The following is a 25,570-nucleotide window of genomic DNA, read 5'->3' as shown; positions in this document are numbered from 1 at the left end:
GATTACAGAATTTAAGTATTTTCTCTGAAAACAGTTTGGCCATGGATCATTTTTTGCTTTGTTGTATAGCCAGTTTCTTGTGCTTAGCCTTGGAACACTAGTTTTATGTTTTAAGTATAACAAGAGGGCAAAAGAGTATGAAGACAAATGCTGCATCCTGACAGTATTAGTCATCTGTGGTAGTGAGTTAAACCATTTCATTTTAACATTTGATTGAGTGCTGTATAGAAAGTAAGACATTTCGTGAAAAGTATTGTCATTTCTGTAGCTGGTAAAGGGGAGCGAGGGTGCTTGTGTTGTCAATCATTTGAATACAGCTACTACCTCAAAAAAACTTGCCTTTGTGCTCTTTTGTTTCTGTGTTTTCCATTATAATGTGCAATTTTAATAAGATAGTCTGCTTTGGGAGCTGTAACTTCATGTTGTAGTGTTCATCGTTTTCGAGTAGGTGGTAGTGTGTGAAACGCACTGGTAACGAAGGCGCATGCGTGTGACGTCAGAGTTCACTTATTTGGCGCGATGTCCAAACAAATTTGAAAGTGAGTGGATCCAAACCGCTTGAAGACGGTGAATAGAGCAGATTGCACCTTTGTCTTCAGAGGTTGAAATTGTGGATAGCGGCACTGCAGGCGTCACAGGTGAGTATTATGTTTCTAAGTTAGTAAAGCAGAGTTGCTGGCTAAGTTTAGCAGCTGTCGTTTCTGATTAATAACGTTACAGCCACCAAGTTAAGCTACGCAGTTGCGCTAGCCTAGCTATTTAGCCTGCTAACATTACCAGCAGTAGCTAGTTGTTGTTTGTCTGACTAGCTTAATTCATAACAACAAAGCTGTTACTTTACTGTTTGGTTAATAGAAGTGTGTTAAATGTTCCCCAGTCAGTCATACCAACTACCGTTAGCTAGCAAGTTAGTGTTAAGTCTTATGCACTTTAGCTTCTCCGCTAATGTCAAGAACGGACTAAAATATTTACCTGTTAATATGACGATCAAAGAGCCTAACGTTACTTGGCTATGTAGCCAACGCTAACTTGCAGTTCAACGATACATTGTAGCTGTAGCGCTACAGTCTTTGCAATGCTAGTTTATTTTGTAGCTAGTCTAGTTGATAACGTTGCAAGTGAACAAATTAATGATTGTTTTTTTTCTTGACGCAGGGATGTCGTGGGACTTTTTTGTGCCTGTGTGCGTGGGTGACCTGGTGAAGACTGGGGGGATCAACCAGTACGTCGTTCAGGATGTGGTGCCCCCAAAACATCTGCCATCCTGTCTCAGTAGTAAGTAGTGGACTTATATAAGTTGTGGAGCTGTTCTTTGTCAGACATTTTCGTTTGGGCTTTTGTGTTTGTGACTTAAGGGTTTTGTCTCCTTCACACAGAATTCAAGGCAGCGTTGAGAAGCCAGGGGCCTTTGTGTATATTGGAACACTTTGATACAGGCTACAGCGTGCTGCAGTAAGTATTGATCATATATAGCTTGCTGTAGTTATTGCTATTAAAACTGTATGAGTACAAAGCTACTGTGTTTTCTTTTTTAGGCACTGCAACTCAGTGGAGCTAGGTGTGAAAGAGGATACTCTGGAATTACTAGTACAAGGTTAGACCTTTTTTTTTTTTTTTAATGTTTAAATCGACAAAAATACTTCGTTGATATGCTGGGGTGATCACACATTGTCTGGATTTTTTCCCTTTCAGTGGTTAGTGGCCTGGCTGCTTCCCTGCCGGCGCTTCTCATCTCCACCTCCGTCTCAGCTGCAGAACGCAAAGAGAAACTTAACGCAGTTAAAATGAGTGTCTACCTACTCTGCAAACTCACAGAGACCCTTGAGAGTGACTCCCATAGACAGAGTATTGTCACGGCACCTGGGAAGGTATGTTTACAAGAGACATAGCTAAGAAGTACTTTGGTAATGGCTATGATGGCATGTTTAACCATTTTAAAAGCCCGCTGATGAGATCATGGCAAGTTTTATGATCCAGCCAGACCAAGCGATTGTGGTTTCTAGCCTGCTGTTAGGTGGGTAGTCTTGGTAGTGTGATGGAGTTTTATTGCACTGCTGTAAGGGCCCATCCACAGTTAACTCGTCACCTTCTACAACCTCTGCCCCCCAAGAGCAATGGGGCGGCATGGGTAGGAGATGTCAGACAATGTGCAGAAGTTTGTCTTTGTGTGTGTGTTTGTTGTTGTTGTATGAATGTATATGTATCAGCTGGCAAGAGGCTATAGTCTCAATGTGGATGGTTTGGGACGTATGAACTACTCTTTGGTAATCTGAGGGCATGTTTTGTTTTTTTGTTAAATTTTAATTACGTTGAGTTCTTTGACCCCAGTATCTATGAAGCTTAACTGATTGAATTTATCAGCTTTTGTCTGTCTTACACAGGGTGGTAAAAAAGGCAAAGCTGGCGGGGAAGGACTGCTGCAGTGGGACACTGAGAGAGAAAAGGTGCTGCAGGCCCTTGTCCAGCTCCTCCAGTTGGATATCCGTTCCCTCTGGAGCCTCTCCCTGGTGGAGGAAGAGTTTATCAGGTACTCTGCTGACTGGGGAGCTCTGGGTAAAAGTACGGTATCAGGCTTTGCTGTCTTAATTTAGTTAGTTGGTGTAATTTCCCACTTTCTTCTCCGGATCTCTGCCCAGCATTGATAACATTGTAGCCTTAATTGGAGCTTACATGAAAATGATCTTTGCTTTTCCATTAATAATGTCACACTAAACCTAATAAGGTTAGGTGATCTTGAAACTGCATTAAATTGTTCCATTTAATGTTTCCATTGTGAAAATTTCCTCACAGTCCTAGCTTTTTATTTTCAGCTGAAAGGATATGCGGTGAATGAACAGCAGAAGAGTTTTTTTTTGTTTTGTTTTGTTTTTTTTTTAATTGTCATGTCAATACCTGCTCTTAATACTTAAGCTTTTAGCAAAATATCACAGATAAAACTGTTGTTTTTTTTAGTAGTTGAAGAACCATCACAAACACTGTCTATAGTTCTGCTGAATTTTTTTAATGGTTACAGAACTTTGTGTATAGACGACAGAATTTGATCTGGTCTTCAAGTTGCTTTTCATGCAAGTTGTACCACACCACAACAAGAGCAAACTTTTAATTCTTTGATCGATCCCTTTCTTTTGTTAGCTGTGTGACCTGCTGCTGCTATAAACTACTTGAGAACCCAACCATCAGCCATGTCAAGAGCAAACCCACCAGAGATTGTATAATCCACCTACTTGGGGTGCAAATCAAGAAGTACAATCACCTCCTGGGTTAGTCTCTTAGTCACATGCTGAACCTGTGAGCAAGATTTATAACTGAAGGAGCATATCAATAATGTCAGTTTTAAGAACGTAATGTATAAAGAGCAAAATTAGCTGATTTGGAGTTGTAATAACACTTTGATTTGAGTGTATACTCTCTAAACTCTTACAGGTGCAGGTGTAAAGGTGATCCAGTTGCTACAACACTTTGAGCAGTTGTCATCTGTCTTTGCCCAGGCAGTGTCTGTGTGGAGCACAGAATATGGAATCAGGGCTATCATAGGAGAAGTAATAAGGTCAGTAAGCATAATTTGTTTGCATATTAGGTTTCCAGCAAGCAGTCCTCTTTGTAAATCTGTTTAAGGAAATCTGATTATTTGTCTGCAAATTACCATGTTTGGATATAAGTTAATGCCTTGTTATTTTTTCCATTCCTCCAGGGAGATTGGTCAGAAGTCAAGTGAGGAGCTTGCTAGAGAGGGATCAGGGGTCAAAGCTTTTGCTTCCTTCCTTTCGGAACTTGGCGCCCTGGTGCCTGAATTAATGATCCCCAACATTAGTGTGCTCATCACACACCTGGAAGGAGAGGTACTGCACACTTGAACATGTTCATCCTGCTAACATGGGATTATTAATTTACAGTTTGTGAGATTTGTCACTATGATGGCATTTGTGTGTTACCAACAGGGCTGCTCATGCAGAGAAATAAGTCCCTCTGAGAACACACACACCGCTTGTTTGAGTTGGAAGATTTCCATTCCCCACAAATCACTGCTCTTTGTGCCCTTCAAGACTTTCTGTGTAGAGGTTTATGTAGTTTTGTCAGTCTTGGGAGGACTGAACTGTCGGGTTCATAAATTTCATTTACTGCCACTGAGTCCATGTCATTATCTTGTGTTATGATTGGCTTGTGCAGTAATGTCAACACATATTAAAAAAGATAACACAAAAGAGAAGCAGAAGAAGCTGGTTCCTTTTCTTTATTGTACACTCTGTTGCGCTGACACAAGATACTGGAAGAAAAAGCACAAACCTTTTGATTCTTCAGAGAAATGTCCCTTCCGCATATACAGTTTCGGTTTATTTTCCTTCCTGTTCTGTTCACATTTTGCCCAGTGATGAGACCAAGGCGAATACAAGCTAACTGAATGAGAGTTGGGTTCTTCTTGCCTTGACTGGCAGGTAATCTTGGCAGTGCAGAGGAGGATTCCTGCTCTGCTGTAAGGGCCTGCCTACAGTGACTTGGCTCGATCCAAATTATTCCTCTACAATCATAGTGGAGTAATTGCTGGGATGGAGCTGACAGTGTGTTGTGTGTCTGTGTGTACATGTGTAAGAGGCAAGGAGTTCACCCAGCTCTTTGCTATTCAGTTAGCAATGAGTTGCTTCTTTGGTAATCTGAGGGCAGAGTTCAGCAACTCATCTTGACACAAAGTAATGTGTTTATACTCCAGGTTTTCTATTTTATTTGCTTAAGTAGTTCTAATGCACACTTGCTGTTATTCTTGCTAGATTTGCCATGAAATGCCACAATACATAAATCCTCATTAAATAGCCCATCATTGTTGTAGAAACTAAAATATGAATGTACTGACCCAAGATCAAGATTAGATGCAGACTTATTCCCTATTTCCCACTCTTTTTTCCAGAGCCACGCAATGCGTGTTGCTGTGTGTGAGGTGCTGGGAGAGATTCTCGTGCGGGTCCTGTGTGGTGACGGACTAGATGAATCTGGTAAAGCTGACCGTGACCGCTTCTTTGACACACTGCAGGAACATCTGCATGACACACATTCCCATGTCAGGGCACGTGTGTTGCAGGTCTACACACGCATCGTCAACAGCAAAGTATGTTTTCATTGATTTTATTATGTATCTGTAAATGCATGTAATTAAAGTCTCCCTTGGTAATACAAACTGTCTGTGTGTTTAGGCACTGCCCCTGTGTAGGTACAGTGAGGTGATGGAGCTTGCTGTGGGAAGACTGATGGACAAATCTATAAATGTGGTGAAGAGTGCCATCCAACTGTTGGCAGCCTTCATCGCACACAACCCCTATAGCTGCAAGGTAACTGAAAGCAACATCATTTAGACCCAGAATAGCAGACCTTTTTTCAGATTTCACAATCTCACTGAAGAAGTTCTTATTTCTTTCAGCTGAGCAGTGCAGATCTGGAGAAACCACTGGAGAAAGAGACCGCTAAACTCAGAGAGATGAAAGAGAAACTGGAGGGAAAAGCACCAGGTGAGGGATGAACCATGTCATCTTTCAAAAAATGAGGTTTATTTTTCTACATACTCAATCACATTTTGCCCAGTGATGAGACCAAGGCGAATACGAGCTAACTGAATGAGAGTTGGGTTCCTCTTTGCCTTGACTGGCAGGTAATCTTGGCAGTGCAGAGGAGGATTCCTGCTCTGCTGTAAGGGCCTGCCTACAGTGATTTGGCTCAACCCCAAATTATTCCTTTAAAGTTACAGTGGAGTAATCATGGGGATATAGCTGACAGTGTGTGTGTGTATTTGTGTACATGTGTAAGAGGCAAAGAGTTCACCCAGCTCTCTTCTCGCTGTTCAGTCAGCCATGAGTTACTTCTTTGGTAATCTGAGGGCCAAGTTCAGAAACTCATTTGAACTCAACAGACCAGGTCTGTCCACTAAAAAAAAGTTGTCTCAAATTTCGCACATGTAACTTTCAGCCATATCACACAGTTAGGTGCCAGAAGTTCATTTTTTTAGAGCTTAAGTTGGGTAGGAAGAGTGATAACTAGTTAATGAAGCTTCAACCAGTCTGGCTTTCCATCCACTGTCAGAAATCCATTAATTTTTGTTCTTATTATTAGCTTTAGAAAGAACACAACCTCATTTATCTAACATAAGAGACTCCTGGCACACTGGGAAAATGTCACCATATGAAATGGTGGCACTTTAGAGCATAACATTACAATCTAGATTTTTAACCACATGAACAGTTGTCTTACTGTTCCGTACTACTGCTGATTGATTTATTTTTTTAAAATCTTTTTCTGTCAGTTGTTCCTCTGAAACTTATGTAGCTCTAACCTGAGTCATCCATATTGGATTGGATCTCTCTTCCCCCCCCCCCCCCACACACACAATCTCTCCTGGCAGTGATTAAAGCATCTGAGCTGTGGGCCGCCATGGAGCCTGAGCTGCTTCTCACTGTCAGGACAGAGCTGGAGCCCACAAGTGAAGCAGAGGAGGACGACAGGGATGTGGAGGAAGACAAGGAGGGAGAAGACGACAGAGCAACTGCAGTGAAGATTGCTCAGTACCTTCGTGTCAACAAATACAGGTGATGCTAATCACCAGTGTTGGCCTGTGTAAAAGTTAACTCAAGTGTCACTACCTGAAGCTTTTTTTGTACCAAACTGTCAATTAGCCAACAATTTGATATGCAAACTTTACTTTGTCATTCTCTACAGGAATGCTGTGCGTCTTTGTATAAGAGCCCACAGCTGCTTCCCTGAATCTGAGATGTTTGCTTCTCTGTCCATTCTCACCACTGAGACTTTAATGTACACACTGGCTCTGATTTTCAAAGGTAAAGCCTGCGCTCAGTTCACATGATGCATTTATGTCCAGGCATACTCATCAAAAGTGCTCTCTGATGTGAGTCTTAATGGAAGCAAGATTAAACACTTTTAAGATTCAGTTCTTTGTATTTCCTCTTGATTGAAAAATAATGTGAAATGAATTTCCTCTAGTGTCAATTCATTAAAACTGACTAGTCTATAATATTTGCCTTTACAAGAGTGTAAGTAGAAGATATATTTTCGAGCATAGAACACTACACTTCTCAAATCAGCCATCTCATTCAACTTCCACCATCATTATGCTGCAGTTTTACATTTACGCCAGATGCACAAAAAGTTACTATCATTACATAAAAGAAATTAGCACTTTTTTTCACATCAGTTTATAAAGATGAAATGGGACATGTGAATTGTTTTTTTCAGATTTTAGCCTTTGTGTTTTGATTGTTTTGGCATCCAGCAGTTCAGGTGGGGACAACTGTAAATCACAATTACAACAGCAATTTAGCTTTAATATAAGTCTCTGTCTTCATTTTCATTCACTTGCAGGGTTTTCTCTAACAGTCTAAATCTAAGGTGGCTACCTAAAGTGTTATGGAGTTGAAAATATAATAAATATAAAATATAACCCTGAGCCAATTGCGTTATGGGGACAAAGTGCTGCTGTGTCCACTAATGTGGCAAACAAGTGTAAATTTCTAACGAGTATACTTTTCTATAAATTGTATATACACTCGCCCTGTAATACTGGCAGACAGCAAAAAAGACTTTGATGGCTTATTCCTTAGTATGCTGTTAATGTAACACTTGATGCCTTACACACACTAAAAGCCTTACAGTGAAGAGAAAAGATTTACCTTAATTACTGTACAGCAGCTGCAGGAAGTGTTCGAGCAGTAATGGAAAAATAGTTGGTTAAATTGCTTGTTAATCTCAACATACTTTACATTATACTGTCCCTGATGTTTTCCTCAGGCTCTGACGAGGATGCCTCTGAGCCCAGCCAGAACTTGCCAGCAACCCCACAGAAAGAGGGGGAGAAGGAGGGGGAGGATGGGGAGCTGAAGAAGCAGGAGATGTTGGTGCAGTACCTGAGAGACACGGAAACCTTTGCCTTACAAGTGGAGAGAGCAATCTCTGTCATTAACTCCATGCTCTACTGGAAAACCACTTCAGGTAGAAGGCAAACCTATTCAAACGTGTGCATTTCAATATGATTCCTGAATTTACTCAGTAAAGAAATATAAATATTTTCACATTTGACAACTGAAGTCTTTGGTTTTAGTGGTCCAGGAGGCCGTACAGTTTTGTGTGACAGTGTGCGAGTTCAGTGTTGCCAACTCTGTCAGTGGGGTGAGGAAGATGTTGCCTCTGGTCTGGTCAACTGACGCTGCAATTAAAGATGCTGTCGTTCAGGCCTACAGGCGCCTGTATCTGAACCCTCAGGGAGACACCATCAGGTCTGTAAAAGTGCCCCTACTTATAAAACAAGAACACATCCTGTCCAGTCCCCTGCGTATATTGACAATTTAATGTGATTTCACCTAGTTATACATATATTTTAATATCATTTTGACTGTTGGTATTCTGATTTAGTCAGTTGCTGAAGTCTCTTGATGATTACAGTAATGTTAGACTGCCTGGCTTGCTGGTTCACATTAATAACTAAAAGATAGCTAAAACAGAACATGCCATGAAACTACTTGATTATCATGTATGTTGCATTATTTATACATAAGTCAAACTTACAGGTAAATGCCTTATTGTGACACAAGCAAACCTAAAAACACTTGAAAAGGTTTGTTGTTGTGTGTTCTTAAAGTAGCTTTCTCGTCTTTCATTAGGATGAAAGCCCAGACTCTTGTGGACAGTCTCTCTGAGCTGATGGTGGATGCATCTCTGGGAACAATCCAATGTCTTGAGGAAATAGTGAGTAACTCTGTAATTTCTCTCATATGGATCATTTCTGTGTATGATGGTCAATTACAGAAACACAGCCATGCAGAATATTGAGGTTTGTACCAGCCATAAAATGTATAGTTTTTGTTGTTTTTTGTTTTGTTTTTTGTTTGTTTTTTAACTTGTCTACTGTATTTTGAATTTAAATACCGTGTTAAAAGCATATTGGGAGTTGTAACCATCCAAACATGTTTCTGGTGGTTTCATCAGGTGCAGGAGTTCTTTGGCAGTAGCAGCAATCTCCAGTCCACTGTAGTGCAGGTCTTGTGGGAGAGGTTTACTGGCAAACGAGAAACTTCTGGCTTACACAGGCGAGCTGCAGTGTTATTGCTGGGCATGGCTGCACGGTAAGACAAAGACCACTTTCAGTATGCTCCTAAGAAACAAACTTCTTATGCCATGGGTCATGCAAGTTTACTAAATGAGAGGTTTTAACTTTTCTTGCCTTTGACTAGCTGGTAATTTTTGTAAAATTTGTTACTCTGCTCTAAAGGAGTGGGCCAAATTGACTCAGCTCCACCTACTCTTACTATGTAAAGTAACTTAAGGAGTATTTGGATAAGTGGTCACAATGCATGCATGCATTTTTGTTTTGTGTTTAAACCAGGGAAATGTAAAATTCTGTCAGTCATGCTGTACTCCTAAATCATCTGAAGCACAAAGTCCTGATTTACACTGGGTATTTAGATACTGATCAGTCCCATCACAGCTCGTGTTTATTCACATTATAATTCTGTCCACGTTGTGATCTGATCTCATTTTGCACACTACGCAGTAGAGTAGGTGGGGATGTCAACCAAAAAAAATATGGCAAGTTGTAGGATAATTAGACATGATGCTCTTCAGCCTGTATTTATTTATTTTCCAATTTTGTAAAAGGCAACATAAACAGCTCTGTTTTTGTTACGGTAGAGCTTGCAGGTGCTGTGCATACTTATGACTTGTTTACTATGGATGAGGAAGAGGTGTGTTGACTAGTGAGAGCAGATTTAACTGGAGCTCTGCTGAGGTGTATGGCAAATTTCAGACTGAGTCATGATGTTTCTGCAACACTGAGCAGTCCATTCTCAACATGGTAAATTGCATTTATATGTGGCTGAAAGTCTTATATTCTCAATATAATTTGTACTGAACACTACGGGTGTGAAGATGCATTGCTTCTTAAAGCGGCAGTATTACTTATACATATATCTATCTATTTCATGGTCCAACTCATGAAACACAGCAGAACTGAGTAGGAATAAACTCAATTTTATCTAGTTTGCTCTTGTTCATATGTTAAGTCAGGTGGAAGATGCTATAATCCCAAATAATGTGCCTATTGTTTTTTAGCCTCTTTATTATTTGTCTGCTGCAATGGCTTAAATTGCTGCGAGCTGGAATGGGCTAGAAACACGAAACTTGGCACCGTAACTGGAAATGACGTGCTTCCCCAGAAATGAGCCCAATTGGCCATATGGTGGCGCTGTAATTAAGGCCCAAACATGAAATTTTGGGCTGTGATTCCGATTGACTTGAAAGTGACTTGAACTTTTACACAAAAGTCCAGCTCATTGTGCTCTACAAAAAAGCCTTGTCCAATCATCACAAAACTTGATAGATGTTTATGTTGAACTAAGTTTGTAAAATTATCTTAAAATTGGCCAATAGGTGACGCCACTAATCTTTTCCATATGGGCTTGCAGTATAGTATTTTTCTGGGGCTTTTATTTTGAAACTGGGATTTGTTTTTTGAGAATGGAAACCTCTGTCCTAGTGGCCTTGCTTACTTAAACAAAGTTAGGAGCATATATTTGTTTGTGGAATCTATCTTTTGTCACTCTGCGTGCAGTTGTCAGTAACATGAATTATTACTTTGAATTATCATGAATGAATATACAATAAGTCATAATTTGTGTTGCAGTGTAAAATTTGCTGTTAGTGTCACAACCTAATCTTTTTGAAAATTGTTTTTGTCATTTGCCTTTCATACTTATGATTGCTGATGAATTGCAGGTTGTACAGGTTAATTTTGTCACAATGAACAATATGGAGACCAGTGTTGACTGGTAATTTTACTTTTTTCAGTAGTGAATAGTATAATGAATTACTATTTCACTTCCAGTAATAATACTAGATTATCCCAGAGAGGCTAAAGATTCTTTAAAACACAGTTTCACATTTGTTAAACCTTTTTATTATATTTGTGAATGCAAAAAGGGGACATTTCACGGCTAGACCACATTGAAAGCGGAATCATCGCTTGTGGCTATATTTTTGGTTTATTTTTGCTGAGAATTGAAATAGGAATCATAGCAATCATTTTGGTTGCACATTACTGATCCTTAGTAAAAGACGTAACAACTGACATGATTCGATAACTTCAATGGCATTTGCTACCATACTTAACACCCTTTGCTCAAACATGAGCTTTTTCAGATCCAGATACAAACTCCATTTTAATACAGGTGTAAACTGGATTGTAAGATCATGTTGAATCTGTTTGCACTCAGAACAAATTTCATTCCCTGTTGTATATTAAAATGAACAGGACTCTGTTTCATCTATTGACAGGGGGGGGAAAACTTCATTGTTACAGCTTTGTGTTAAAGCTGAGTTGACTAAACGTTTTTTCAAAACCATTATGTAAAATCTGCGAGGCACTTCCTTTTTTACATTTTGGTCCTGCCTCAGCTACTTATTAAGCAAATCCTTTCATTAGTCAGAATACAAGCTCAGCCTCTGCTCCTCTTCATTGTAATCAAAGTCACGACCATATAACTAGGCTCCTTGCCAGTGCATTTCACTGAATATGTATATTTTTTTAGTGTTCCCCCTCAATCTACCTCAAAGACAGCTACTGCTAGAAGGAAAAGTGATCGAGCGAGAGAGTAAAGAGAGACTATCTGCAGTCCACCCACACTGCTGCTTCTCTTCATCCAGCCGGCAGCATTCATAACCTATTAAATCTTATGTGCTTTTCCTAACCCATCCTCCTACACGCATTATCTGGGCCACAGCCTACCACTGGCAAGGCCAGCATACGGGTTGGTGTGATGTAGGGCAGAGATTAGTTCACTTTGCATAATCACATGATCATTTGGGAATATAAAATATATATATTGTAAAAATGTCGATTTTGTATGTATGTGAATCTAACAGGGCAGAGAGGGAGGTGGTCCTCAGTAATCTGGACACTCTTTGTTCCGTGGCTCTGGGAGAAAAAGTGACTGAAGACTTTCTTCTGGCCAGAGACTCAGTTATCACCATCTGCAGCATCACTGATCATGTCAGGGTAAGAAGACATAAACCATAGTTTGCTTCTAAGCATTTCTTGATGATGAAAGGGCCACATTGAGTTAAGCCTGTTGATTGAATCAGTGGGTCAAAAAGTAGAGATGTATGCGTAATTTTCATTTTGAACATCTATTACCCCATACAAAACAGAAGGCTATCAAACCCTTGTCATTTCCACTTAGTTATCTCACATTAGGTTTGCATTTTGCTGCTGTATGAAGTGTTAATATTGCACATTTTAAGTATAGATTAAATGCATGAAAAGTTTGTATTTATATTCTTTGGGGCAGGAAGAACCCTCTTGTCTTGTGGTAGATATAAACCTATAAACACGTAGAGGGCTTCAACACAATGTTAACATCATGCACTGCATTATTTCCACCAGCAATCAAAAGGTGCTCCATTCAGACTGCCCCAGGACCATCAGCTCTTCACCTGCCTCACACAGGCCATCGCTGAAGGTAAATGTAGACAAATGTGTCCTTTGTTGAGGAATATTCTCAGTTTGTTCGTCTTGGCCTTCGCCACGCTTGGTTTCTTCCTCTGACTGTGTCTGTTGGTACTTGCTCCAGGTGCGGTGATGGAAGACCCTTACTGGCAGAGCTTCATGGAACAGGCTGTCCGTCTCATCTACTTCCTGGCTGAATCCCCTGACCAGCTGTGCTCCCGGCTGCTCCAGCGCAGCGCTCGCCTCTTACTAGATCAGATTGCAGAAGGTGGCGAAGTCAACAAGGATGCTGGCCAAATGCAAGATGTATCTCAAGAGTCCAATGAGCAAGGTGAACATGGTGAGTCCCGCTGTGTGTCTGTCTCTACTGACAAAGTGTAACCTGTCCCTGTGCTCCTTGCTTTTTCAACATACTCTTAATCACATGTGTCATTGTGTCTTTTTCTCCTGCAGTGAACTGTGTGTGCCTGGCCCAGCTGTTGGCTCTGTGTGGCTGCGTGGCTTTCTGGCAGGTGTCTCACCTTGAGCGCAGTGTGAGCGCTGAGCTCCGGCGGAGGAGAGGCGAAACTGAGGAGAGGGAGGAGAAGGAAAAGGGCCCATCCAGCAAAGCTAAGGTAATGAGACTTGTACAGTATATAATAATTTGTTTTGAAAGGTGCTATACAAATAAAGTGCTTTACTATTTTTGTTAACTGAATCTTTGTTTTTATTCTACTAACAGTCTATAACCAATCTGAATGTCACCTTGGGCTCTGGATAATTTTGTTAGGCAATATTTTACAACAATTAATCAGTTAATCAATGATGAAAATAATCATTGGTTGCAGCCCAATTTCAGTTCATGCTGTAGTTACTGGAGTCTTATTAGGGGTCTCTACTTGTCAGGCCTGAATGTCAGTTGCCTGTTTTTTTTTAAAAGTACTTCTGCATATACTTTAATGTTACAATAAAGTCAAAACAACCCCCTGTGTGGCCACAATCAGAGTGAGTCTCAGCGGGATGGCTTGACGAGATTTATTTTAGTGACACAGTCAGATGAGTGATGACTCATAATTGTTCAACCCATCAGGGAACAGGAAGATAAATGTCTTCTTAATTAGCATTAGAAGTGTTTCATTTTTGTTATTTATTTTACCAGATTTTCTGATATATATGTAGAGAGGCAGAGAGTGGCATACAAGAACAACATTTGTAGGAGTGATTTTTAAAAAGAAAAGTTTCCATGGATGTTTTGATTATTTTTATTTATTTATTTTCTCCTGTGAAAACTTGTAACTGTTGGAATCCATTGTAGCCACCTCTTACATCTTTTGGCAGTGTTTCATATGAAAAAAGATCACTTAAGTATTAAGTGTCTCTTTAAGCTGCAGTCGGGCTGTAATTTACCAGGTGAAATTTACTGGTAGTGTAGTGAAAAGCACAACAGAAATTGGCATGGGTAGGGTTGTAAACATGACCTGGGGGGCTAGTGTAGCTAGCAGGTGAACAATAACAGTCCACAAAGTTGTAAATTATAAAGCATTTTATGAAACATTGGACTGTCCTTGCACTCCCTGCAGCCAAACAGCATCCCTTCTTCTCTGCTGCTTGTAATATTTCACCAGCAGTTACAAAACAATAAGATCAACGAACAATATTGATTGAGAATGAGTGGTTGGGCCCACCCCCTCTCTATAAAACTGGCTGGACACTGGGGAGCCTTGTTAGTTTGCGCGTTAAAGCTCTATTAGATTGAACTCTGTGTGAAGGAAAAGATGTGGGTCAATTCGCAAACTGAAGCAAATGTGTCATGCCCCGTTCCACATCAAAATTAATGGGAAGCAAAATCCTGACTGTGCAATTAGCAGTGTGCTACAAGTCAGAAAGCTCCCATGATGTTTTCTAGGAATATGTTGGAGACAGAGAATTGGCTGTTTTAAAGCTTTTGTGTTTTTCCAACAGCAAGTAGCTAATGAGAGTGCTATGGAGGAGGAGTTGGGGTTGATTGGTGCCTCTGCTGAAGATACGGAGGCTGAACTCATCAGAAAGATCTGCGAGACTGAATTACTGGCTGGTAATGAAAACCTCTGTCTTCCCCACATTACGCTGCATTTAAAACCCACTCTTCACCATCCACTAAATTCAGTTTTTCACATAGATTTTGATAATACAATAGTATTAATTAATAGTTCATATACTTGTTAAACATCTTCTCCCCACTCTCCTCTCTCTATCTGTTTAGAGGAGAATCTGCTGTGTGCATTCCTTCCCCTGCTGGTGAGAGTCTGCAGCTCCCCAGGACGCTATTCCCACCCACAGCTCACCACTGCTGCCTGTCTGGCACTCTCTCAATATATGATGATAAGGTAAACACATTACCTAGTCCCATGTTCTTTCACCACACATACACTCAGTTACCACTTTTTTAGGTACACCTAGCTAAAACTAATGCGGTCTAATCCAACAGTCCTGCAATAAATCCTACCTTCATGAAGGTTATAATGTTCAGTTTTTGTTGAGACTGTTTTAGAGAGGTGCTGATTCAACTTTATAGCCTTTTTTTGAGGATGTTAATGGAAATAAGATTAATGGAAATATTAGTTCGTTGCAGCCCTACATATAAGACTTTTCTCCAGAAAATGTAACTCTAAACAGACTGATGTGAATTATTGGGATAATGTTTAATGCTGTGATTTCTTTATCCTTTATGTCAGCCCATCAGCGTGTGAAGAAAACATCCGTCTCATGTTTACGGTGCTGGAGCGCTCTTCTTTTCCTGTGGTCAGGGCAAATGCCATAATAGCCCTGGGAGACCTCACAGTACGTTTTCCAAACATTTTGGAGCCATGGACACAGAATCTCTATGCTAGGTAATGTAATAGCATATTCAGTTAAATCAGCCCAGTAATACAATCTGCCCCCACACTAATTGACTCTTTTCCAATTAGATGCACGTTATCATATCCGTAGATTTGTTTTTTCCACCCCAGATTATAAAGAACAACCTACGCCTGATGGCTCAGCTGAGTGGGTGTACTGTAAATGATGTTTTATGTCAGCCAACATTCCCCTTCTGCTTGTACACTTGAGCCATCTTCAACCAGATCCCACCACCACCACGTCTCAGTGTTGTTGTTCCTCTCAGCCACTGAAGTGTGCGGCTGTCACAATGCTCCACTGAGCCACATGATGGGAAAAGTTTACTCTTTCCATCACGACTTTTTAATGGGGGGGAACAAACTTTGAGATCATCTATGTTGGCAAACTCTGATATCTGCCTTGCATTCTGACCTCCGCTGTTGCCATGGGAACCTGCCAGCGCTTCATGGCAAGTAGAAAACCCACCCCCACTGGTGAACTGGGGTGGAGGCTTAGACTGCCTCAGACAAGGGTGCTTTTAGACAATGAACAGCTTAATTACTAGTGTGTTACAGATAGTGATTAGAACCAATGGCTAGTGTGTTGTAATTATATATAGCGGTTGGATGAGCAGAATGGAATAATTTCAGGTGGTCAGAGGTTTTACAAGGGTTTTACGCTTGTAGGTACGCTTTCATTTTAAAAACATTTAATGGTTTCTGTCTGTTTCTCCTGCACAAAGTTACACGTTTCCCTGTAGTCAACTTAGAAGCTGAAGTTGCTCCATTTGATAAAGTGTGGTTTTAATAATTGTTGATAATGCTCTCATTGAGGTGTTTCAGACGTGTAAAACATTCTGTTCTTTTTTTTCATGCGTCATTGCTCTTCTAGTGTTTTCTACCTGATAAGGATTTCATAGTGTTCCCTAATTGTCTCCCACACACCAACACCTCCACTGTTCTCAAGGCTGCTGCCCTGGAGCCTCCTGATAAGCGCATTAAGAATTAATTACGCTGTTCATTGCGGTTGTAAGCGCCTGCATTGGCATGTGGAAGTGCCATGTACAAGTGTCTGTTCCACTGCCAGAAGTCCTGCTCTCTGGCATAAATGAAAAATGGTTAATGAGTTTCTTTTGTTCTGTGGTTTTGGGTGACGGTAAGTCTAAATGGGTCTCAGAATGCAATCAGATTGCCCTGCCGCAGCCTGTCCAATCCCATTGTATTCAGCTGAGGCTGTGACAGTTGTTTGGGTTATTAGACAGAACGTTACCGAAACCAGTCTTTACAGAAAGCTTAATTGACTACGAATAGGGAAATATCAAATGCACAGGTGGCAAGAATTTTTTTTACCTCCCCCCACATTTTTAGTTGCGCTATCGGTGTGGCTCTAGGACTGGCAATGTGTCTGTCAATTGAATGGATTGCCATTCATGGTCCCCAGAGGCTGAAACATGAATTTGGTGATCCCCTGAGTTTTTCTGTAGCGCCACCAGCAGGTCAAAATTTTTACTAAACCAGTGAAATAATTTTACATCTACTGGATGTATTGGCACAAACTTTTGTACAGACATTCATGTTTCCCAGAGGATGTATCCTAATGATTTTGCTGATCCCCAGACTTTTCATGTAACCATACCAGTTACACACATTTGTGGTTTGGAGTGAAATGTTACTATTGGATGGATTGTCATGAAATTTGACACTGAAATCCATGTTCCCCTCAGGATGAAATATAATGACTCTGATCCCTTAAAGCTCCTGACACCTTAGTTTCAAATCTTTGTATCTTTGCTTTCTCTGTAACATTGGCTGAGCCCTGTCACTGATGACATTCCCATCAGCCTCAGCTGTACTTTGTGTTTAGTGCTAATTAGCAAATATTAGTATGCTGACAAACTAAAATAAGATGGTGAGCATGGTAAAGCTTATACCTGCTTAGCATCTGCATTTTAACATTGCCATCTTGAGTATGTTAGCATGAAGATGTTAGCATTTAGCCTAAAGCACCACTGTGCCAAAGTACAGCCTCACAGAACCGCTAGCATGGCTGTTGACTGGGTCAGTAATTTCACATCCTCTTCTCCTCTAGGCTCAGTGACGAGGTTCCATCAGTGAGGCAGACAGCTGTGACAGTTCTTACTCAGTTGGTGCTTAAGGATGTGCTCAAGGTCAAAGGTCAAGTCAGTGAGGTGGCTGTGCTGCTAATTGATCCTGAGCCTCACATTACCAGCCTGGCCCTGAACTTCTTCAATGAGCTGGCCACCAAGGTGCGCACACACACATACAGACACAAACCTCTTAATGCAGCCTGAATAATTGGGAAGGTTTTTAACTCTGAACTTTGTTACCTATCAGGACAATGCAATCTACAACCTGCTCCCAGACATCATCAGTCGCTTGTCCGACCCAGAGAGAGGCATGACCTCAGAGGACTTCAATACCATCATGAAGTGAGTTGCATGGCTTTTCAGTATGTGTCTAGTCCCGTTTGCTGCCTTTGTCCACAGAGGATTTGTCTATACTGAGCAGGACTCAGCAGGCTTGGCCAAATCATGACTTGGTTAAGAAGAATTTGAGGGAGAATTTGACAGCTTTGTTATATGAGAGCTTTGTTTAGATGCTGGATTGTGTGTGTGTGTGTGTGTGTGTGTTTTCTCAGACAGCTCTTCTCCTACATCACGAAAGAAAGGCAGACCGAGTCTCTGGTAGAGAAACTGTGTCAGCGCTTCAGAACTGCCAAGTGAGTAAATCGCCGCCTCCTTTTCTTTCTTGTCTTCACACCTTTGACCGGCATTTTACTTTAAGAAAAAAATAAAACAGTTAGTTTCCCTGCTCATTTCTGAGTCTGTCGTGCGGTATTTTATTTGTGCAAGAAGCAGGGGTGGATGCATGGGTAATTAGTGGGTGTTTTCAGTGTTTGAAGAGAGATGGACAATTAAAGTGAGTTCACAGTTCAGTTCACCTATCACCTATTCTGACATCTTATTCACTCATTTTGTCATGGAAACTGTCTTCCCACATAGTTGAGGAACATAGACCGAACAATTGGCCTGGCCAGGCTTCAGTGTGCCTCTGACTCATGCTTCATCCATACTCAACGGAAGGACATTTTATATTACACAATGGCAAAATGAATTTAGATATGAGGTTCCTGGAAAATGAGATTTGGTCCAAATGCCAGGGCAAAGCCATATTCATGAGTAATGAGCTTTTTTGTTGAGGATGTAGAATTTCTATGCATTTCACATAGTTTCTAATCAGGTTTGGTCCCTAATCCCCATGACTCTCATTCTACTTCTTTCCTCAGGACGGAGCGTCAGTGGTGTGACTTGGCCATGTCTCTGTCTCTGCTGTCCATGTGTGAGCGTGGTTTTAAGAGGCTGCAGGAATGCTGGGAGTGTTACAGTGACAAGTTAACTGAGCCTGGAGTCTACCAGCCTCTGCTCTCCATCACCGCCAAGCTCCGCCGTGGGGCCAAACCCCAGTTCAGGGTGCTACATACATCTCCATTTCCAAGTTTTTATTTTTATTATTTATGTAATCTTTGTGTTTACTGATGGTTACTTTTTGTTTCCCCAGGCCCAGGTAGATGAGTTTGAAAAGCGGTTGACTGCGGTTCACACACGAGGGCTGGAGAACGTAGAAAGTCCTGAGATGGATGAGGAGAACCAGAAAGAAGGAGGATCCTCTGAGAAGACGGTCACGCGTACCCCTCTGCCCACCAGAGGCCGTCAAAGGGCAAAGAGAGGTCAGTACTCGTAAGATTTCACTTTCAAAAGATCCTGTTGTGTGCAAACGTGTATGCACAAAAATTGCTGTTTTTTAATTTGTAACCAAAAAAATGTTTTTGTTGCAGGTCAAGCAAAGCCCTCAGTTTCTGGCTGCGGCGATGACAGTTTTGTGACGCCTCAGAAATCTCGCAAGTCCAAGAAACCTGTGATCACCTTCAGCAGCGACGAAGATGAGGATGAAGAGGGTGAGTGCAGCAACTTTATTAATTCAACATTCCACTTAAAGTGAAAATTGCTTTTATGGATTCTTCTGCCTTTCAAATTACATTCCCGTTTTTAAAGTTGATTCATTCGTTTGAGGAAAATCTTGTTAAATTCCAGTCTCTCTTAAGCAACATATTTTGTAATATAAAAATTACAGTCTAAAATGTCAGATATTCAGTTTACTATCAGTGTTTAGAGCACTGGGCTGAAACCACACGAGGCATCTAAGAAGATTTAGGACTGTGCTCTTATAAGTGAGCTGTGCATTGCAGCAGCACTAATCCAAGATCTGGGGATGGATTTGATAAAAAACAACTTAAATAGAAATTAATTTCTATTATTATTATTATTATTATTATTATTATTTCTATAGATTTTCTTTGAATATTCTCTCAATTGGATTATTAGGATTCGCTAAAATACTTTGTTGATGGTCAGACTGAACACTAGAAACCATTCCTGGGCACAATTTTTCTGTGGCCTTTTTGACGGGCCTTAGTGTCCATGACTTTTCTTGCTTTATCAACTTCTAATCTTCATTCTTTTTATTTATTTTTTTTTTAATTTTTTTCATCAGATGCTGTAATGGCAGAGTGTGAGACCCCAAAAGTGACAACACCCATTGCCCGCACATCCCGACGAGCTCGCCTCAGAAACTGATCTGTCATCTGTTTTGTCTTGTTTCTGTGTCTCCTTTTTAATCTTTTATCTGAAATGATGCATTGCTATTTTACATATTTTTTTGTATGTTTTATTTTTTAAGATATTGGTGCTTAGCACCAAACTAAAGTAGTCTGACAATGTATGTAATGACATAGAATCAAGACGTCTTTAATAAACCTGGTTCTGGTTTTGATGAGAACTCTACGGCTGTCTGTCTGTTTGAGCTGCGTCACTCACCAGCCTCTGTGCACTGAAAACTCCAGAGGCTGACGCTAACAAATGTGTGAAGGGTTGGGTGTCCGCTGGGTTATGTAAAGTAAATTTATACCGTCATTACAAGCAGCTTTGAATGTCTGCTTGTAATATGTTTGGACAGTGGTGTTTAATGGGTTGTCACAGCTTGCCCGGACAGTATTAGTACCCCACATGCTTATCCACTTCATTTTCCTCAATTTTCATTTCCTTTTTTTCAGCATGTTCTGTCATATCAGATTTCAGTCTTTATCAGACAAGAAACACTTTCACTCTCTTCCTCACCAGTGAGTGTTGTTTATTTACAGTCGTGGTTTTTTTTTTGTTGTTTTGTTTTTTTTCTCCCTCTTGTTCTGTCTGACACATTTACTGTTGCCCAGTTGGCTGCCTCTGTTCTCCTGTAATCAATCTCTTTTGTAGGTCTCCCTCCGCTCTCTGCCTCCCTCCCATCCTCCTACTCTCCGTTGCCTACTTTTTCCTCTTGCAGTGCTCCTCTTTTAACTGACATCTCATGCACGGTAGTTTAACCCCCCTCCCTCCCCTCTTCGCTAATCTCTCTCCTTTTTCGCCTACTCCCTCTCCCACACGTTGTCCTCTCTGAAAAGATGAGAGGGGTGCATTTCTGTATATGTGATTGATATGTTATGTAAAGACACTTGCCAACAACAGGCTAACTATGATTGCAACAGCAGTTAGGTTTTATCTGAGGACAAATTTGAGTTAAATGTATTCAGTGGGTGCTAAGTGCGCAAACATGAGTAAATCTGCCCCGTTTATAACTTTATTTAGTGCTGTGCAAAGATGAATTCTGCTTGTCTGTGCTAGGTATGAAAACATCACACATTTTGCTCACAGAAGCTTCCTTTTAATTAAGACAATATTCATTGATTGCATGCCCAGTGTCTGACGTACATTTGTGATTGCTGGGGTTTATTTACTTGAAATAATCAGACGCTGCTGAACTTTGAGGTCGGTGTGTTGGATCGTGCAGCTCCTGCTAGTGTTGTAATTTGGCGGCAGGGGGTACAGGGAGCAGATGGCACTGACAGACTGTAACTTACCCAACAGAGAGAGGAGGTCCGTGCATGCTGGGAAAGACCACGGAGACAAAGGGGAGAGAGGGAGGCTAATGTGCACGAGGAGCATTGTTACCACATGGGAAATGTATAATTCAGATCAAGTCGTGACATAAAACACGTGAATCTTTCCAGCTAGTTCACTTCTTCAAGGCATTAGCTGACTGTTGCCCTCTGACCTTGCGTTGTGCAGTACAGTGGCATCAGTATGGCTCACAGAGTGCACTGTAGACACAGTCACCTTGGCAATGACAATCACTCTCTCCAAGGCTATGACATCACTCCAAAGAAAAGGAGATGAAGATGAGGTGGGTTGGCAAGGGCTGGGGGGAGGGCGTCTCTGGCTCTACAAAACCTCTGCAGCAGCCCAGCTGATGCCCCAACATTCAGCTTCTGCCAAGAGGACAGACGCAAGAGGAAGAAAATCATCCTTTTCAATTCCATCAGAGCGAGGAGTAGGAGGAGTCAGCTGAGCGAGATAGTGATGCTCCCAGCAGGTGCCAACAAGTGAGAGGTAGAGACTGAGAACGAAGGAGATGGAGAAGAGTCTGTGAGAGCAGAAGACACCCAGAGCTCTGAGAGACAACAAACAGGTGAGCATGCTTCCATTTTCTTTTAAATGGTTAGATATTTGTGTTAAATGGTTTCTACTCTTTATTTTATAGTTATCCATTGCAGTAATTACTTCCCAAAGAGAATCCCAATTAATAAAAGATTGGTTACAGCTACCTGCTGTGTGTATGTATGTATGTATGTATATATATATATATATATATATATCTCTATATCAACCTTAGGTATAATTATACAGTAAGAAAATCAATTTCTTGTTGAAGTCTGATTTGAAAAAGCTATTTCTTTCATTATTCTCAACAGGTTACCATAAAAAAATGTTTTTTAAATGTAATTGATACCACCTAATTAGTACTTTTCTGAAACACTAACTGACTCTTAAATTGAGATCTATTTAATGCAGCAGAGCGTTTTCTCCTTATACAATAATTATAATATATAATAAATGTCTCCTGATTCTGTAGATTTAAAAGCCTACGGGGGCTGCAAATTAGCTTCGGCTACACGCCCTATATACATTACATCTGTTGCATTGCTTATTTTTATGTAACAATGTTTATCTGTAATAATCCCTGTTAAATGTAGAAATAAATTTGATAATAATACCAATTGAGGATTGGTTAAAGAGTGTCTGCAAAGATATTTGACTAATAAAACTAAGATTTTTTTTTAAACTATTATTTTATATACACAGTTTGTATATATTTTTGTGTTTTTGCAAAAGTGATTTGAATTTCTCCACATCATTCTCTCTGTATTTGGGTTTTTGCAGCCAGTGTATTTTCAGTCCTCCTGCTCCAGTTTTTCCTGTCTGTCATCTCTGCTGCCATGCTGTGCCCGGTGCTGCTTTGTGCCACTCTGCTCCTCCTGACGCCCCTGGAGATCACAGAGGCTCGAGCCCTGCACCCTTCTCCTGATGCTGTGCAGGTAGGGAGAGAGGGAAGAGAAGGGGAGGGGGCAGGATAGAAAAGAGTGGGTCCAGAAGCATGGGAGGGAGCGCAGGAAAGAATAAGAGGAGAGTAATGAAATGTATCACTTATTGAATTATTCTCCCTTGTACACTCCCTGACAATTAAATTTAATCTTTTTTCCCCTCCTGTAGTTTATGGAGCAGTTTCTGGAACGCTACAATGACCTTTTGACCCTGGACGACCTGGAGAACCTGTTGAACAGCCAACCAGAGGAGCAGTCCACCTTCTCCTCGGGGGTCAAAGCGGCCGAGTACCCCAAATGGGCTGACGCGCAAACGCAGGCTGAGACCCCCTGGATGCGCCTGCTGAAGGGGGCTCTGGCCAATCAGAAGCGTGCAGAACCGGACCGGTCAAGGAGGGGCTGGAACCGAGGATGCTTTGGGCTGAAACTGGATCGGATCGGGTCCATGAGCGGACTGGGCTGTTAGTGGAGAGAAGAGAGAAAATAAAGACTGATGACATCCTTCTTAGAGTATAATAAGCAAAAAACACTCATGCGAAGGCGTTGGCATGCAGTGAAGGATGTTTACATGTGTGTAGGCTACATGTAGTATGGTGTAAACTTGCGGCATTGCTAATGTGGTTTCATCCAGCATAGGTACCATAGATCAGACGCTTCACACTATTGTGGCTGTTTTAACAGAGCAGCTGTAGTTTATTTCATGTGTAAGTATTAAACTGAATATTAGAACATGTGAGCTATGTTTACATCAAATTATCGTATTTGAATGTTGGGCTTGTTTTTTTAAGTAAACTGGCACTTTACGTATTTCTAGCTTTGTGTGCGTACAGTAAATGTAAGTGTTTAGACATTTTGTCGCCAGGGGATCGTGTGTAAAATCAGGTGTAATGGACGTGGATATCCAAAAATGATGGCACCTGTAATTCCTGCTGTTTCGTTTTTGTTTACCTATGATTTGCATGAATAAATGGATTTGACATTTGTTCTGTTCTGTTTTTTGTTTTGTTTTTGTTTGTTTTTTTGCTCACAGAAATGTGCAAGTGTGAGATTCAACATCCACTTCTATCCCACACGTAAATCCCAGTTTGTTGACTCTCTGTTGACACACGTCATCTCAGTTTGTCCTTCAAAGTGGCGCTTCAATTTCTCCTGACAGATGTTTTTTTTTTTAACTCTTGATGATTTATTAAATCTTCTAAATTGCTGAAGTTACATTTCTTCCCCCATCATTCTAAAGTATGCATGAACCCTCTGCTGTATCCAAAACTGATTTCATTCTGGCATCACTGCCAAGTTCCCAGGGCAAAAATATTGCATTGTGCAAGGAAATGGAAAGAAATATTTTGGCATCTTTGTCACATAATCTCATAATATTCCAACTGATATTTATAAAAATATGTTTTCATAAATATGATGCAATTGTATATTTAATGGTCATTCTGACAGTACCAGCAGTGTGCACGAACGGTTTTCTCAAAGGTCCATGTGGAACAAAGAACAAATCAAATTCTTAATCTAATCTTAATTCCAGGTATGTTTATGTGGAGCTGTTAACAGCTGTAAAATACAAATTTATAAACAGCTCAGGAGGAAGTTTAGTTGCTGTTAAACATTTTCAAAATTCTCGGCTTGAGAAGAATGTGAGACAACAACGACACAGTGGTGAGGTTTTCCCTCTGATGTCTTGGATTCATGGGAGACATTGTAACTGGGCCTCTGACTGGTAAATGTAGGATCAGCTCAGAACCAAGACACAATTCACTGGGAGGAAGGCCAAAACAAAGATAGTCTCAATAATATGACCAGGAAACAAAGAACCCATTAATTTTCTGGAATCGCACCACTAGTGCTGAAACAATCAATAGATTCATTGATTAGCACATCAAGTCATTTATCAAGCAAAATTTTTTTGACTTTCTTCGGTTCCACCCTCTCAAATTTAAAGATTTCCTGCTTTTATTGATTTCCTTGAGTTTTATATCATTGTAACTCATTGATCTTTGGGTTTTGTATTATGGGTCACCGAGGACTCTCAGTGGCATTTTTCACATTTGTGACATTTTTATTGAGTAAACAATTAATCAACCAATTGCAAAAAACTGATTAATCGATAATGAAAATAACTGTCATCAACATCAATGTTTCGTAATGTATACATTATCCATGTATTATTTTGTATTAATTCTGGTATTTGGGTTGAATTTTGAAGATTGACATTAAAAAAAAGAAGTTGGATGCAGTTTTCTACCATGACACTAGAAGGCAGTCTGAGTCTATTTCTGTTTATCTGTTTGTTACCACACAGAGCTGCCCTCTGGACTTTGTACTGGGTTCTAATACAGGATACAAGTTGTAAAAAACTAATTGAAGGCCCCTTTTATATGCAGACATAATTGTGCATAGATCACCAAATAGCAATCCATGCATTTTATTGTTACTATATTTTCTGATAAAGTGACTAGAATAAAACAGATAAATAACATAAAGGTTGCTTTGTATTTTTTCATTAAATACAGATTTCTTACTTGAATCTTACAGTGACACTTCCACTGAACTGAAATAATAATTCCCCTACATATTATATTTCATGGCCGCTCACTTTCCTCTCTCTACAGTGAGCAGAGTCTGGCCACTGTAATATAGAGAGAACATGTGATCTTTTTGAGGCAGCATTTACAGTACTGAGAGTATAACATGGACCAAGTGTTGACTAGCCAGCCAGCGTCTAATCTTAGCCTGACCTTTACTTCC

The 25,570-nt window shown here is 40.5% G+C and overlaps 2 protein-coding genes and 3 non-coding genes across 5 annotated transcripts; all 5 read left to right on the top strand.

Annotated features, from left to right (window-relative positions):
• The first annotated feature begins 481 nt into the window (after positions 1 to 481).
• Positions 482 to 20,184, top strand: ncapd2 (non-SMC condensin I complex, subunit D2). Its single transcript, XM_044208860.1, has 32 exons — positions 482 to 638; positions 1,156 to 1,275; positions 1,377 to 1,452; positions 1,536 to 1,594; positions 1,693 to 1,868; positions 2,382 to 2,527; positions 3,133 to 3,260; positions 3,424 to 3,547; positions 3,692 to 3,839; positions 4,901 to 5,098; positions 5,184 to 5,318; positions 5,408 to 5,495; positions 6,383 to 6,566; positions 6,697 to 6,815; positions 7,783 to 7,983; positions 8,093 to 8,267; positions 8,652 to 8,736; positions 8,977 to 9,113; positions 11,908 to 12,040; positions 12,428 to 12,503; positions 12,615 to 12,830; positions 12,944 to 13,104; positions 14,432 to 14,543; positions 14,712 to 14,835; positions 15,184 to 15,339; positions 17,417 to 17,594; positions 17,683 to 17,777; positions 17,987 to 18,067; positions 18,635 to 18,818; positions 18,907 to 19,075; positions 19,184 to 19,303; positions 19,900 to 20,184. The coding sequence occupies exons 2-32, from the start codon at positions 1,158 to 1,160 to the stop codon at positions 19,980 to 19,982; spliced, it is 4,185 nt and encodes a 1,394-aa protein (XP_044064795.1). The 5' UTR covers positions 482 to 638; positions 1,156 to 1,157; the 3' UTR covers positions 19,983 to 20,184.
• On the top strand, positions 1,941 to 2,278 carry LOC122882329. The gene has a single exon (XR_006379342.1). It is a non-coding gene; the product is annotated as a small nucleolar RNA U85 (small nucleolar RNA).
• Positions 4,362 to 4,658, top strand: LOC122882327. The gene has a single exon (XR_006379340.1). It is a non-coding gene; the product is annotated as a small nucleolar RNA U85 (small nucleolar RNA).
• LOC122882328 lies at positions 5,563 to 5,864 on the top strand. The gene has a single exon (XR_006379341.1). It is a non-coding gene; the product is annotated as a small nucleolar RNA U85 (small nucleolar RNA).
• Positions 20,185 to 21,684: 1,500 nt separating the features above from the next.
• On the top strand, positions 21,685 to 23,801 carry wu:fj39g12 (C-type natriuretic peptide-like). The gene is made up of 3 exons (XM_044209150.1): positions 21,685 to 21,906; positions 22,659 to 22,813; positions 22,989 to 23,801. The coding sequence occupies exons 2-3, from the start codon at positions 22,715 to 22,717 to the stop codon at positions 23,283 to 23,285; spliced, it is 396 nt and encodes a 131-aa protein (XP_044065085.1). The 5' UTR covers positions 21,685 to 21,906; positions 22,659 to 22,714; the 3' UTR covers positions 23,286 to 23,801.
• The last annotated feature ends 1,769 nt before the right edge of the window (positions 23,802 to 25,570 follow it).

This window comes from Siniperca chuatsi, linkage group LG9, assembly GCF_020085105.1.
Source record: "Siniperca chuatsi isolate FFG_IHB_CAS linkage group LG9, ASM2008510v1, whole genome shotgun sequence".
In the NCBI taxonomy this organism is placed as follows: domain Eukaryota; kingdom Metazoa; phylum Chordata; class Actinopteri; order Centrarchiformes; family Sinipercidae; genus Siniperca; species Siniperca chuatsi.
Note: the sequence above shows the minus strand (reverse complement) of the source record. Positions and strands in the feature narration are given on the sequence as shown.